This window comes from Cydia splendana, chromosome 17 (genome assembly GCF_910591565.1).
Source record: "Cydia splendana chromosome 17, ilCydSple1.2, whole genome shotgun sequence".
NCBI lineage: Eukaryota > Metazoa > Arthropoda > Insecta > Lepidoptera > Tortricidae > Cydia > Cydia splendana.
Genome location: NC_085976.1, coordinates 16,593,896 through 16,610,454, shown reverse-complemented (window position 1 = coordinate 16,610,454; position 16,559 = coordinate 16,593,896). Strand labels below are relative to the sequence as shown.

At 37.1% G+C, this 16,559-nt stretch overlaps 2 protein-coding genes and 1 long non-coding RNA gene across 3 annotated transcripts in view; all 3 read right to left on the bottom strand.

Moving 5' to 3' along the window:
* Window positions 1–16,559, bottom strand: part of LOC134798946 (uncharacterized) — a 295,916-nt gene that overhangs the window by 1,392 nt on the left and 277,965 nt on the right. The gene's annotated exons all lie outside the window — the stretch shown is intronic.
* On the bottom strand, window positions 8,872–13,772 carry LOC134798933 (proteasome subunit beta type-3). The gene is made up of 5 exons (XM_063771365.1): window positions 13,643–13,772; window positions 13,160–13,365; window positions 12,073–12,241; window positions 10,223–10,351; window positions 8,872–9,035 (listed from the first exon to the last, which is right to left on the bottom strand). Exons 1-5 carry the CDS (start codon window positions 13,643–13,645, stop codon window positions 8,925–8,927), a joined length of 618 nt encoding a protein of 205 aa, XP_063627435.1. The 5' UTR covers window positions 13,646–13,772; the 3' UTR covers window positions 8,872–8,924.
* LOC134798881 (beta-ureidopropionase-like) lies at window positions 14,685–16,108 on the bottom strand. Its single transcript, XM_063771272.1, has one exon. The coding sequence runs from the start codon at window positions 15,787–15,789 to the stop codon at window positions 14,692–14,694; it is 1,098 nt and encodes a 365-aa protein (XP_063627342.1). The 5' UTR covers window positions 15,790–16,108; the 3' UTR covers window positions 14,685–14,691.

Genomic DNA, 16,559 nt, shown 5'->3' with positions numbered 1-16,559 from the left:
TCGGAGTCTGAGTATTACCCTATGTACCCAAAGTTGGAGTATATGCATATCTGCTAATGAGTTTTTATATGTCAACTAAGGATTTCAAAAAATGAGAGCTATAAATTGGTAAACAAAATCGTCTTTTAGTGATGTTTTGAATTAAAAAAAAAAATGGTTTTCGTCAATGATAAGAGGTTAAGAAAGTAGTCAAGACAAGATGCTTCTTTTAGTACATTCTCTGAATGAATGAAAATACATGATCGTGTCAAACAAAACTCGACCCTATTATTAAAGTTCCAAGACCGACATTAGCTTTCCACATTTTTCCTCTCAATCTACCTTTATCGAATCTTTAAAATTATTCTTATAAATGCAAATGGGTCAAAATTATTTTCGTTGTATTGTTTTTTGTCCCCAAAAAATGTGACGGAGTGGAGTTTTTTGTATGGGGTGAAATTTAGTTTTTAATTTGTCTCAGCAAGAGAATAACAATCTACACCTAGAAAGACATGCAGTAGCACTCAACTTTTTTATTTGTTTGAGAAAAGACAAAAATAGAAGCGTGACAGAGTGGTCGAAACAAGACAACAAAAATAATTTTGACGCACATGCGCAAATACATTCGTAAGCCTAGCAAACCTAATGGTCAGCTTTTAGTTTTTTTATGGAATGAACAGGGTCGCTATTTTCGTACTATAGCAATTATAGTGCTTGCCTGAAATCTAGATTTTACTACAATACCTAGCTGCACAGTTATAGTTTTTTTTAGATAGTGATACTAAAAGAAGCACCTATTTAAGTAAAACGCTAAGCTAAATACAAACAAAATGCAAAATATATAAAATAATTGCGTTTCAATGACGCCTCAATTATCTGATGTTTTCTAAAATGATTAAACAGTTTGTCTTCTTGAATTCTTGAACCGTAATTATGAAGATCTCACTAATTTTTCATTTGTGATCATAGTTAAACCCTTTACCAGGCTAAGGGATATATATTTCCCACATACGGTACTTCAAACATTTGTGTTCTATTTTCAATCAGTAAGATAGACATTCGATTGTCATTTTTGAACTGTCAGCCTGGTAAAGGGCTAATTCGAGAGGACTAATTGTTCAAGAATTATGCACCATGTCAATAAGTCTTGCTCTTTTCAATATTTATGGCGAAGTTGTTAGTTAAAACTGTTTATAATGTATGACATTACAAACTATTAAAAGTACATATTTAAAAGCGCTAAAATTCGCTTGGCAGCGATTTTAGTGTCGATTCTTATAAATTGTAGAAAATGTTGTAATATTGGTGATGTTATAACAATTTTTAAATCAGTTTCGTAAGGCATTTTGACGGCAGTCCCTTGAATCTTAACGGTTGTATGACGTTGGTCCGAATTTGCATTAAAAATATCAACAACTACAATTAGGTACTACTAATAAAAACCAATGAGAAAATATCTATACAGATGTAGTGCATAGTTGTTTTCCTTCGTATTTTCTCGGAAACGTTCGTATTTGTCATGCTACTTCAGTCAACCTCAGTACTTTTTGTACCGAGACTGACTGAAATAGCAAGACACGTTCGTAAGTTTCCGTGAAAATACAATGGAAAATAATTATGCACTACATCTGTACCTTTTACATGTGTGTGGTGTGGTTGAAAATCGTGGATTTAAACCTTGGTTGTGCTGTACAGAGCAGAAAAACATCGTTCTCGAATAAATACAAAAAATAGACTAAAAATTCTGTCAGAATCCTTATAAAGCCCCCTCCAGACTATGCGCGTGAATTGCGGGCGAAGCCGCGAACGCGAGTGTGGAGTCGATTCGCTGTCTACGAAAATCGACGCCACACTCGCGTTCGCGGCTTCGCGCCGCGATTCGCGCACGAGTGTGGAGGGGGCTTAATACACAGATAAGAGACAGACAAGAGGTTAATGACAGGGCATGACGTGAACTGGCCCCTATTTCACCATATTGTCGCTTGGTACAAATATTACCTTACATGTGGATTATAAAATTTGGCCAAGTGCGACTCGAACTCGCGCGCGAAGGGTTCCGTACCATTAAGCAAAAAATGGCAAAAAAATCACGTTTGTTGTATGGGAGTCCCACTCAAATATTTATTTTATTCTGTTTTTAGTATTTGTTGTTATAGCGGCAACAGAAATACATCATCTGTGAAACTTTCAACTGCCTAGTATCACGGTTCATGAGATACAGCCTGGTGACAGACAGACGGACAGCGGAGTCTTAGTCCCGTTTTAACCTTTGGGTACGGAACCATAAACAACGACTTTTAACATCACACAAAAAGGTTAGTTTCAGCGAATACTATTCGGACTAGCGACGGCGCCCGAACGATAGCAATATGACGCGTCTCCCTACTTGGCCTTAGCACATATTGCAATAATGTTTCGTGTACGTTACTAGCTTTTATAAAAGTACCGCCGTAGATTAGTACTGACAAATTAAAATTGTTAAAATATCATTGGAGTTGAATTAGAGATGTTCTCATGTTAATATTGGAATATTGGCTGAATTATTAATATTAAATCTCAAATTTAAACTTAGGTAATTTTTTGGGAGCGCTGGCTTTGTGAAATTGAAGTTTACGTGGTCTAGTAAAATACTAAAATTCGAGAATTGCGTCAAAATAATTTTCGTTGTCTAGTTTTAAGTCCCCAAAAAATGTGACGGAGTGTAGCTTTTTGTATGAGATAAAACTAAGTTTTTTTTTTAATTTTCCTCATGTAAAATATAATCTACAGCTAGAGAGACATGCAATAGCGCTCGACTTTTTTTATTTATTTGATAAAAGACAAAAATAAAAGCGTGACAGAGTGGTCAGAACACTGCAACGAAAATAATTTTGACCCAATTGCGTTTCGTTTGAAGCTCTAACACAATTTTAAGAGTACATGTAAAAACAACAATTCAACATTGTATAAATTAATGATATGTAAATAGATCACGTAAATTGAACCACTAATGTGGCAGCGTCAGATATATACACGATTTCATAATCATTTGTATACGTGACGTTAGCGTAAAGCTTTCGATATATCTGACGTCGAAATTACTTTGTAATGCGATATTAAGAATGTAATTGTAAACCTTCCCATTGTTCTATAAAACTTGATTCCAAACACGAAAAATACAATTATAGCTGGTCAAGCAAATCTTGTCAGTAAAAAAAAGGCACGAAATTCAAATTTTTTATGGGATGATATCCCTTCGCGCCTACATTTTTCAAATTTGCCGCGTTTTTCTACTGACAAGATCTGCTTGACCAAGTATAAACTTTCTATCATAGGCGTAAGAATGGCTTAAAAGTCTTGTATTCAGGCCATAATTGTTTTAAAAAAAGTTTCATAAAGCAAGCTGTAAGAATAGGCAGTATGGCCTATTGCTTTTTAGCCAGTCTCGGTGGGCGAAAAAAAAAATAAGCTGTCAAAACACTCCGTGTTATATTGCAGTACTGTTGAGTTTTATAGAACAAATGAGAAACACTTTGTAATGGAGCATATTAAACCGACTAATATCTGGATTTGAAGGTTTTGCCAAGCAAAATTATTGTCGCTCTGCCAATAAATAGATCGCTTAGTTTCTGTGTAGCGTAGTTACTAGTACGGTGTAAGATTTTGTTATTTATTATTCTATGTCGAAATAAGACTTGGATTGTTATATAAATTGTGATTTATTAAATACTGTCACGTCTTTTGTATTCTCAATTTACGATATAGCACTAGGATTTCGGCGTTCGAGTTCGTTTTTCACGTTTTTTAAATGTTTCTACGTACCTCAATCGCATAGTGTTAGTATTTTGGTTACATAATAAATTAACTTACCAATTATTTTTGCCGTATAACGAAGTTCCATTTTTGTGGTTTATGTAATGCATTGTTTGTTCTAAAACAGTAATTTTCAACACATATTGATAATATTTAACACATTGAGAGCTTTCCTCTACAAAGCGGGAAAACGTTGTGACCGGCTACGAGCGTAGCGCTACGAAAACGTTGCCAGTGAACGTGTTAAACCATTTCACGAAATTGTATACCATTGTCCCGTACAAACGCGAATTTTTAGAAAATTTGCAGCTTTTTCCGGCACCATGGGTGTTATAAATGGATGTTAGTAATATTGTTCGGAACGTTGAAAAAATGTACCTAATAATTGTACGAAATAAAATGCGTTTGACGTTTGTACAGGAACTCACTGACAGCTCATGTAAAAACCCAATAAAAATTTGATGTTATTTTTTTATTTTGATTTTTATTACACTAAAACTTGTTGTTAAGAATCAAGTACAAATACATAAGTTCTGAATACTTCAAAGTCAAACATAATTATATCATATTAGATTAGAGTCCATTTTCGGAATCACCCGACAGTTCGAAGTAGTCGTACTTATTACAACATTTTATTAGAAACAAGTAAACGTTCACAAACTTGTTTTGAGATGACCTCCGTTATAGTCGTATCATCGAGAGCGTGGAATTGCATATGTAGTAGTATTGTTTGTTTACAGGCATTCTATATTTGAATTTTCTATTTTCTTGTACTATCAGCATACAACCACTACAAATGCAATTCCATCTTCTCGATAATTCAACTATACTATTATAATAACTTGTTTTAGAACAAATAATCGTTACAAACGCCTATTAGGACAGTCCTAGCTGCCGCGCACCCTCAACGATTTGTATTTCGTCAAATACTTTGTGATAGATATTTTACTTTAGACTTTAATTATAATTTAGACATAGCTTGGTCGAAGACGGGAAGGGCTATCATCCTACAACTATCCTTTTTAATAGTCAGTGGCAGATATAACATAAACACAAACAAATAATACTTATAGTTCGACATGCTTTTTTATTTAATTTCTACTATTTGAACACTGAGACAACAAGATAGAAAGAGGTTGGAGGCTTTTGAAATGTGGTGTTGGCGGAGGATGGAGAGGATTAGCTGGACTGAAAGGAAGACGAATGAAGAGGTCCTGAGAATGATAGGAGAAAAGCGATGCTTGTTAAAAGCAATAAGAAATAGGAGAGGCATGATGTTAGGACACCTTATACGGCATGATAACTTTTTCCTAAACATCCTTGAAGGCAGGATTGAAAAGACTAGAGAAGAAGGGAGACCTAGAATCACTTATCTCAGCCAAATAAAAAATAATGCGTCGTATGTGGAAATTAAAAGACTGGCACAAGAAAGAAATGATTGGCGATTACTCCACTCCACTCCAGTTATGATGATGATGATTTGATATTAAATAAAAAGGAACTAATAAAATTCCATACTAAATTGTTGCCATGTTTAAGCATTTTACGTCAAAAATGTGACAGTTACGTAGGAAGTGGCGCCCTCAATAATATTCTACAATTTCTCGTTCGACTATACATGCACGTAAAGATAGACTGTATTTTTTTACTTCATCCGTGTGATATATCTGCTTCTGACTGTAGCTTTTTAAGTTTGACTCCGGGGATCTAGGTCACAGTTTGCCAACATGTGTATGAGCATTTCTCAAAAAGTTTGTACATTTCGATCACATCTTAGATTTCTATAAAAATTGGTATGCTGGTAAAGTATATGAAGCTAAACAACTTCCACCATATTTCCCAGAAAGTTTCTATGAAACATTCCTTTTTTGTTACCAAATGTGTAAGGAAATCTGGTAACAAAAAAGGAATGTTTCATAGAAACTTTCTGGGACATTTTGGGAAATATGGTGGAAGTTGTTCAGCTTCATGTACTTTACCAGCATACCAATTTTTATTGAAATCTAAGATGTGATCGAAAAGTACAAAGTTTTTGAGAAATGCTCCTATGACAGTCTTGGGATTTCTTATTACATACATACGGACGAACTTCTGTGAACATAAATTCCTGCAGGTCTTTGATGGTCGCGCTTTTTTTCATCGTAGCCGACACTTTCTAACAAGAATGTAAGTGCATGGCACGATAGACGACAAAAGCGCAATCATTTTAGGCCCGCTGAACAGTGCGGTAGTCATGAAATGGTGAAATTTAATGTTATATGCGTTGCCATTGTATAGGTCGGTAAAGTTAATTAAGCTGGGTTTTTAAAGGTGTTTTAAAATGCTGGTGGTCTTTTAAGCAACTAAACAAGTAAATAACCGATATGTTGAACCGTATAACGGTAGTAGGAAGGGATCAAAATCTGTCAAAAAAAAATTGAAAGATAAGATTTTATTTAGACAAAATTGTTGATCCTAGAAACTATATTTAGTTACACGTATAATGAGCTGCAAGAGTGCTACCCACTTTTTTATGCATGTAATTAATTCATAAAGTACGTATGCACTTTTGCAGCTGAGTGTACATACGTTCAAGTAATGCAAATAAGTGTCGGACTGTCTAAAATTATGGACAATTTATAATTTAATTATAACTAAAAACGAGTTGCTAAAGCAATGCATTTTAGAACATCTGTTTCCACGAGATTTATTTTACATTGTATTGTGGAAACAGTACGTTAAGTACGATTCACACGTCAAACATATTAGACCGCCTTTTGCTACAGTCAAAGGAATTTGAACCTTCTGTACAATTTATACGTTTCATTTTAAATTGCAGCGCCGATCTCTTGCGACCATAGACATTAAAATAAACGTAACTACAGTGTTTAGAAGGTTCAAATTCCTTTGAGTAAGGCTGTCCCCATACCTATCGACGCAGAATCGGCAAAGCCGATAGAAAAATACTTTTATGTACAGTCACCTGCAATAGTACATTATTGTCGAGGCTCGGAAGTAGCAACTTGCAGGCTGAGGATTCGTTTTAAACGGACGACCTTGGGAGTCCGTTTAATTGAATCCGAAGCCAGCAAGTAGCCTTCCAGCCGAGTCATATATAGTGCTTTTCTCAAAAATGGTGCAAGAAATATAAATATCATAGAAATATTTTACAAAAGCAACGTTCTTACGTATATATTTTCACAGAAAAAAGTAGAAACAATTGAAAAAATTTGCTTTGCCGCCTTTTTATTTTTTTAATAAAAAAATAGAAATGTATTTTTCTGCCGAAAATACGCCAACCTATTTGAGACAGCTAAATAGTCGCGGTACTAATCATCTGTTTGGCTGTTTAATGGGCCTGTGCCTTCGTTTGATATGGCCATTTCAACTTTTAAAAAGTTTGGAACTCGACAAATAATGGAATTTGTATGCAACATTGCAGTCCCAAAATCGAGACTGCAATGTTTTTAACTTTTTAATTTTTGACTGACCATAAACTACGCGCTTCGCGACCTATTTTTTAAACGGCAAAGTCGACTTTGCCGTCCATTTTTGAGAAATAATATGTTACACAACGAAGGCCGTAAAAATATCTGACGCGATCTTATTGGTAGAGCCATAAGAGCGTGTGACATATTTTTGCGGCCTTCATAGAGTAACATATTATTGCGGGTGAATCTACCTACCTACATAACGTCTCGGACTAGCCGTTTGATGTGAATCGTATATTAATGACCCTATTTTAGTTGTATAGGTTATATTTTGTTTGTTGGGTGACGGACACCACTTTAAGGCATATACTATTTAAGATAGCTTCGCTACCGAATTCTCGGCAAGCAACACGATTGAAAATGTTAATTCTCTAGTCTCCTCTTGTAAAAACAAATGTGTATGAAAAATTAAAAAACTTAATTTTTTAAATATTCGGTTTATAAAGTTTCTGCAATATTTGTGTTTTATTAATTTTACGATTCCACCTACCCCTTCCTTTAATATTTGGTTTGGCTTACATTAGTGCCGAGGTATACAGTCAGCAGCAGAAGTTGCTAAGCGGGCCAGGTGTTCAAAATGGTCTTGACGCGACTTTATTGTTAAGAGAATAAGAGCGTGTCAAGGTAATTTTGAACACCTCGGCCGCTTAGCAACTTCTGCTGCTGACTGTACAGGGTGGCATAAAAATAAGTGCATTCCCGTTGCCAGGGAGGTTTTGGGATTATACTGAGCAACTTTTACTATGGGACCAACCCCGAAATAGCGAAAAAAAAAATTTTACTTTCATACATTATGGTTGGTCCATTTTCTATGGGAGATTATTTTTTCGCGATTTCGGGGTTGGTCCCATAGTAAAAGTTGCTCAGTATAATCCCAAAACCTCCCTGGCAACGGGAATGCAGATATTTTTTGGCCACCCTTTATAAGGTGATGCATATTTTGAGTTGTTTCCTGATGTTGGCTGGTATAATTGACTTTTAATAATTATTTATAATGATAAATAATTAATTGCGTTCATTTTGATTTGATTTGTAATATTTAAGTTATTAGTTTTTTCGCGTTGGTGTAGTAAAAATTCTTGTTTCACTCTAGCAAACTTTGTTTAACCAGAGTGCCTTGAAACATTCGCAACGCTCAAGATTCCACTATTCGAATCACTCGCTACGCTAGTGGTTCGATTTTGGAATCTTGCTTGCTCGGCATCTATAGTGGTACGAGGGGTGAACAGCAACTTTGCCCCCTTGAAGTAAACCTAGAAGGTTCTACTGTAACAGTCCAGTCGATGGCAGTCAAAACGTTAAAACACCCCATATGGTCATAAAATTTTCTTTGCCTTGGTAAGCGTTAAATCAAAATGTAATAGAGATTTCTTCTTTCCATCCTGTTACCCCCTTTTAGGATGTAGGGCTCGATCCTTTTCTTCCACTGACTCCGGTCCCGGGCAGCTTGGGGTAGCCTCCTCCCACCCCATCCCCAATACACCCAGCTCTTACTCCACAGAACGGCGCCAAGTGGATTTAGGACGACCATGTTTCCGTTTGCCGGACCGGATCCGGAGAGAAGTGGACCTGAGGGTCAGGGACACTTTGGATAGGTGGGTGCCAGGTTATAAATGGTTAAATGCGATAGAGATTTTCATAGTTTATTAATAAATGTATATAGAGAAGTGTGCAATAGTATAACTAGTCCATCCTCGTCTTGACGTGCTTCTCGGTGATCTTGTCCTTCTCGATGATGTATACGACGGCGCCCCAGCCTGAGATGGCGTCGCGATCCGCCGCGTTCACCAGCGCCTGGAAGAGAAAGGAATTGATCACCGCGTTAGAGCTGTTTCCCACTGACGTCCAGTTTTATGCAGGATCCCGTTTTCTGTAATATGTATGCAGGATCCCGCAAACAGAATCCTGGTGTGAAAGTTACTATATTAGCACCTATACTACTAAAACGGGATCCTGCAAAAAACTGGACGTCAGTGGGAAAGCGGTCTTAGGCGAGAGTCCTCCCACCACCCCTCACTAGCGTCTCCCGCGCGTCGGCGTGTAGTCAACTCTATGGAAATTGCGTCGCTGCGCAGTTGCGCCAACGTTGCGTCGCTGCGCAGTTGCGCCAACGTTGCATCGCTGCGCAGTTGCGCAGCAGCCAGAGTTGACTAGACGCCGACGCTAGTGTGGGGTGGCTCATCGGTTTAGGTAAGAGTCTAAGGCCCACTTGCACCATTCGCCTAACCCGGGGTTAACCGGTTAAACCTTGAGGTGCCATGGTTACCAGTACAATTTGACACTAGGTTAACGGTTTAACCGCTTAACCCCGGGTTAGTGCGATGGTGCAAGTGGGCCTAAGAAAGCTTGCGGCTGTGACCTCGGCCCATCGCTCTGTTAACCCTGTGAACGCCTCAGGACATACATTCATATCAGGACAGGACATAATATCCATTAACCCTTAAACCGCATGATATATAGAATTATTTGTTCTAATTTGATTAGCTGTCAATAGAGTAGAATATGACAATGGCCATTTTTTTTATTACTATTATTAATACAAGAAATAATCTTACGATCTAATTCAGTTCCCTGCAAAACTGTTTCCACAGTTTGTCTGCAGGTGCGAGTCTCTGATATAATTACTTACATACGTAATCATATAAAATAACGTACGTAACGTACGTAATCGTAACATATTATAAAAACTAACAGCATACACGTAACTAATATAACCAGATATACCTTACTTTACTTGGGTGACATTTGCAGGCACAGGCATACAAATGTCACCCAAGCATTTTCAATAGGTGCTGCTTTATTGCTGTTTTAAATTTAATTTTATTGGGCCCGAGCCTGATATTTTCTGGAAGACTGTTAAAAAATATGGCAACCTTTTTTTTAAAGTTCGGTCTCCGTAATAATTGGTGACGCGGGGTATTTCATATTTTTTGGCATAATATATGGCACCATATGCGGTAAGGGGTAAAAAGCTAGCGTACCTGTGAGATGGTCTCAAACAGCTCATCCGGCTTGAGGTTGGGTTCCCACAGGGCTTCACACATGCCGTATAGCTGCTCGGCGCAAGTACCCGACACTGCGAAATCTTCTGGCTCATTCGGGCAGCCAATCTAAAATGTTACATTTTTGGTTACAATATTGAAAGTGCAATTAAGTTAGGCTTTTGAGTCAAAGTCACAAGAATATGGGCCTTTAAATAAACAACCAGACAAGTGCGAGCCGGACTCGCCCCCCGAGGGTTCCGTACTTTTTTTAGTATTTGTTGTTATAGCAGCAACAGAAATACATCATCTGTGAAAATTTCAACTATCACGGTTCATGAGATACAGCCTGGTGACAGACAGACAGACGGACGGACAGTGGAGTCATAGTAATAGGGTCCCGTTTTTACCCTTTGGGGACGGAACCCTAAAAAGACCTAACTGTAGGTAATAAAAAATGACTTATTAAAAGTTTAAATTTAGCAAGTAGCCCTAGAGTTTTGCCGCTTTTGAGACCATTCTCTGTTTACTACCTACTAAATTATAAGGTGCTGTATGTAAATGGCTTTTGCAATAAACGTTTTTTTACTTTATACTATGGGGAATTTTCTCGATCGAGGATGATACAAAACAGAGAATCTTCTCGAGAATGGCACAACTATAAGTGTAGGGCAATTATGCTTATTCCAAAATACTACCTAACCTTAAAGTAGTTTTCACGTTGGTTGCAAGCAGTAAGTTGGAATATGGTGCGGTTGTCTGGGATCCATATGAGGACAAGTATTCCCTAATGCTTGAAAAAATACAACGAAAATTTGCACGTTGGTTGTATAAAAAAGCCTATGGATATTACCCTTACCTCTACCCTTCCATCTTTGTCTCGGGGATGGTTGGGCTAGACACGCTCGCATTGAGGCGGAAGTTGTTGCTGCACTATCTCTCAATCATTCACCACCAAGTTGATAGCCCTGAGGTGTTAGAGAAGATAGGGTTGTTGGTTCCTAGGAGGATACCGCGGGATGTGGACGGGGCGGTCGCGCCGCGTCGCCGGCCGTGTGTGTTGCTGCGGCCGTCCGCTCGCACATGTTGCGCGAGGCACGCACCTACCACGCGTGCTTTATCATTTCTACATATTATGCTCACTCAACACGTTGACGCTGACATGTTCGCCGATCGTTTAGCAAACTTGTGCAAAACTGCTAGACAATTTTTAAATTTTCATACTGCATGACATTGTATATGTGTGTATTGTAATCTGTTTTGACATTTAATTTACTTTATTTTTATTGTTTTACCCTATTTCTGATTTTAATTTTTTGTTTTCTTAGAGTGTACGTAAAATTATAATTTTTAATTTGTTTGACATTTTTATGCGCATGTATTTATATTTTTGTATGTTTTTAATTGTTACTATTTTGACAATGTATATGTTAGCGTGTAAGTGATTTGGTCTGTAACTGTAAGCTTACATTGTGTTCAATAAATAAAATAAAATAAAAAAAGGCTTTTCCTAGTAACAAAGGAAAAATTTTGGTTACAGAGAAAGGGCCTTTAGTTATGGCTATAATTAAGAACACATGCATCTGGCCCAATCTTCTTCCTCAGCGAGTATGCCCACTGTTGGGCATATCTCCAAACCTCCAAGCAGCCAGATTTGCTGCTTCTCTCCTCCAGAGCCCACCTGCAATCTTCTTGATGTCATCCTCCCATCTTGTTGGAGGTCTGTGATCTGGTCTTTTTGAACAAGACCTACACGCTAGGACATGCTTGCTCTATCTCCTCACACCTATGTTGGCCCAATAACTAGGTATAAGTATGATTTTTATTATGTAATTTCAAACAGAACTCACCACATCCATATTGCACACATAAGGTTTGGAAGTGTAGGGGTCCAGTCCGGCAATGACGGGTTCGATGAAGTAGGGTCCGAAGCGCCTCTCGTACAGCAGGTTGGACAGCATGGCGGAGAATGTTTTGGGAGTCATTACTCTGTTCTCTTTCAGCTCGTACAGGTTCATTCTGTAATTTTAATAGTTATATGTATTTTACGATGAAGGATGGGATTTTCATATTCCTTTTTTACCAACTTGAAGAAAGAGATTCTCAATTGAATGGATTCTTTTATTTATGATATCCCAGATATTAAAGTGACATTTTGATTACTGCAGTTTATACAACTAATCTGCAGTATAGTTGAATTATTGAGAAGATGGAATTGCATTTGTAGTGGTTGTATGCTGATAGTACAAGAAAATAGAAAATTCAAATATAGAATGCCTGTAAACAAACAATACTACTACCAGAGATATATATAACTCCGTATAAGATAAATAAAGTCTAAGAAAAAAACGTGCCTCGGACGGCCAAGGAAAAGTCATTCTCGAATAGATGGCGCCATTACCTTTGGCCTATTCTCGGCTAGATGGCGTTAACGACACCGTTTGGTATTTAACAATTTTAACACATATCAGTGAAAGAACATGGGTCAGTATGGAACAATAAAAATTAAGAATCATTTATCCGTAAACATATTTTGATTATTTTATACATTTTCAATTTTATTTTAAGTTTTAATCGTGTGTCGATAGATGGCAGTAAATGTACCGTGACTACAAAATTGACAATGACAGGACCCCTCTATACTATCTATTCTTTTTGCTACTACATATGCAATTCCACTCTCTCGATGATTCAACTATACAAAAGCCATATGATTGAGTAGTATATTGGTTATTCACTGTCATTTTAGTATCTAGGCTATTAAAACTGTTTAATTTGGTGACTCAAATATATCTTAATTTAAGGACTTAAATTAACTAAACACACTTGTGACAGTAACTATTTTTGTAAAATATGGGTAAGTATACAACTAAAATGTACAAGCGCCTACTAAGCATGTCAGTAAAATTAAACATCATTACTTTAAACAAAATTTACCTAAACTTTAGCCTCTGATACACGGTCTGTGTATCAGTAGCAAGCCCCGGCAGTCCCACAAACAGTGTGGGACCCATCCGCTGCACCTTCGGGAAGTTTGTGGACACGGTCTGTGCCTGGATACCGTAGCGCTTGTCTGTGGCGATAGCCACGCAGTCCTGCCCCTTCATCGCTACTACTGCACCACCATTGTACGCCAAAATCGACTAAGGAATCAAAAAATATAATTTCAAATATTATCTAGTTCTTTTTGTAATTTATGCTTTATTTTTAAGATTTATATGTTTAAGGCGCTATAACGTAATTGAAGAACACTGGAATTCAAGGCAAGGACTAGATTTTGTTGAATTATAAAAATGTTTAGAACCAATATTGCATTGTAATGACGCTAACATAACCACAACCGGTAAAGTAGAAAAATACAATTCTTTCGAATTACTGATATTTAAATACACTCTACACCTTTTATATAGATATTCTTACCATTTTTTATTGTTTCACACTACGTTTTGTTTTTAAAATGAATTATTTTACTCAAACTTGAAGCGATTTGCGGGACTCGAAAATGACATATCATTCGGCGACAAAAACGACCACAGATAATCATAAACTGTCTGTTTCTTGACTTTCTTGCGTTTCGTTTCACCATGTTTCGCGTTTCCATGTGTTTTATTATAACCAACTTATTTTCCAGATGACAAGTAGGAAAAAACATTTTTGCATACAATTTGGTGACCCTACTCAATGTGACGTCTTGTCGCTTTCCATACAGCGTATGTCAAAAGTCATAGGGTGACCATAATTACTTAGTATAACATTAATTTGACTTGAAAAATAAGAATAATTCAAGTAATTATCTTTTAATCAAATACTACCATATGATAATGTGGATCATTTACAGAGTCAGAAAAAGTGGTTCTGGATCACGACCCCGAAATCACCCTGTATAGAGTCGCACCAACAAAAGTCTGCAGCGGATTTGATAGCCCACGCAGTGTAAGTGTTATTTATACGTCATAATTTCATAGAAGTTTGACGTTTAAAATGACACTTGCACTGCGTGGGCTATCAAAATCGCTGCAGACTTTTTACGGTCTAACTATAGTTCTATCCGACTGCAACGCCAAAAGGAAAGGTTATGCTCTATTGTTGGGTCAAAACACTTTCGTTTTCCGAAACGACCCAACATTTGTTTTTGAAAAACTTGCTTACTTTGTTAACCGCCTTACAAAAGGAATTTTATACAAAGGAAACAGTGATCGGGTTAAAGCTGTTTATTATAAACGTTTGAATTGTGCTCTGGATGGCATTGTGAATGAACGCGCTCATATAGTTCTCAGGACTGTCTCATTTCAAACATAGACAGAGAGAATCATACTGTCTTTGTCTTATGCTAGTACTAGCACCCAAAAGAAAGGGATGAGTTTAATTTTTCTGGTTCTTACTGACTGACAAGTTGCGTTGGCCAGTTTAAAAAGGCATTTAAAATGGTACCTAATTTTAGGAGAGTGAAATCATTACAATGAAATCAGTTAAGACTTTATTTTACGCAATTCATCAGCATACATATCCAATCTTGCAGTCATGTTAAAACTCCAGTGGTCTTTTATCTGTCTGCATAGGTTTAAATCTATTTCTGCAATCAAAAGACCATCTTTTTCCCTTGATAGGCTCGGAGTTCTACATCCATTAGGTGCAGTTACATAACTGGATCCATAGTAACTTCTAAACACATTATTACTTCCATCTTGGAGAGTAAATTGTTCTGTTCCAACTCTGTTAATGCTGCAAGTGAAGTAACTGTTTGCTATAGCAGCATTTCGAGCCTCAATACCCCAAAAAGACTCACCAAATGCTGATATCGTTGCACATGGATTGAAGACAATTTCAGCGCCATTCAAAGCAAACATGAGCCAGTTTAAAGCCTGATGGCGTCCGTAGCAAATGTTAATGGCAATTTTCCCAAATGTGGTTTCGAAAACTGGATGGCCGGTGTCACCTGGTGAATAATACGACGTTTCACTAAAGCTGCCTACGCTTGGTAAATGGTTCTTACGATGTTTGCCCATCACTGAGCCATTTTCATCAATAACTACGGCTGCATTCCACCACAATCCGTTACCATCCTTTTCTAGAATAGGTGATATTATGACCATTCCATGTTTCCTTGCTAGTTCAGAAATAAACGTGATAGTTGGTCCTGTTTCAGCTGATTCCGCAAATTCTGACCATCTATCCTTCTCTCTCGTACATAGAAAGAACGGCATTGACCATGTTTCTTGCAAGCAAAGAATCTGCACTCCTCCTCCTGCCGCTATTTGTATAATCTTTTCAATTTTAGCGAAAATTGCCTGTCTTTGTTCTTTAATCGACGTACTGGTTGGCAAAACAATTGAATGTTGGATTAAGCCCAGTTTCACTAACCTTGGTTTTGTGGTTTCTTCTTTTGCAGCATCGAAAGAATACGCCTGAATCTCGACATTATTTTCTTCACCGGCTTGACTTGTCGATTTCTTTAAATCTAATTCGCAATGATCTTCCCTGCCGTAGTATATTCTGTTGAATTCCTTCAATTGCTCTTTAGGTAAATATTGCTTCATTAAACTGTCAATAGTCCGATTTGGTTCCATGTTTTTGATACAATGTGAAAAATAAATCTTTAACAAGTCAATATCTTAACACAATAACATATTACGGTTGCACTGTCGCTACGGTGGCATGCTACAGTTGGCTTTAGTAGGTTGTTAAGTTAGTTCGTGTTTTGACCACCGCCTTTAATAATTTTGTAGCACAGGTTACGTAAGTCTTTGCGTAGTAAATAACTGATTGGATGTTTAATGTATTATGGACCGTTGCAAAGTATATTATGGCGTATTTTTAAGACTTTCGTAATACGGGATAGGGTTGCAAATGGCTTGGTAAGGCAAACAATTATGCAGACGTAGGTTTGCATTAGCATAGTGGCTAGCGACACTTTATCCATATTTACTGATCCATCGAGTGATTAACTTAGGTACTATGTTTAGATTAATACTGGTTGATATTCTTACTGCAGAGTGTTACAACACACAGATGAAATGCAAGACGTAGGTATTCCTGCATTTGCTTTATGCAAATGGGAACATCTAGTAAAAAAAAGTTTCGAAGTCCCAAACACACAAAAAAATGCTAGTGTCTGTGCGGAAAGAGAAGAGCCGTAATGTATTGGACCCCATATAAATTCTCTTTCCGCACAGACTCTGCCTGAAATAAGGGGAAATTAATTGTTGAAAAATTAATAAGCCAAGCTGTTGATTGAATTTTCACGCCACTGGTCCATTAGTCCAAAAATGACACCCTTTCCAATATCTTTTTCTCGAATTCATCTATTATGGGAAATGGTTTTCTTTTATAGCCTGTC

Bases quoted from the DNA above. Each gene is read 5' to 3' on its own strand.
- LOC134798881 (XM_063771272.1), bottom strand. From the start codon at position 15,789: ATGGAACCAAATCGGACTATTGACAGTTTAATGAAGCAATATTTACCT.
- LOC134798933 (XM_063771365.1), bottom strand. The intron at 12,242-13,159 runs GTAAATTTTGTT...TTAAAATTACAG, and splicing joins TATCAGAGGCTAAAGTTTAG to AATGAACCTGTACGAGCTGA. The intron at 10,352-12,072 runs GTGAGTTCTGTT...GTAACATTTTAG, and splicing joins ATGTGTGCAATATGGATGTG to ATTGGCTGCCCGAATGAGCC.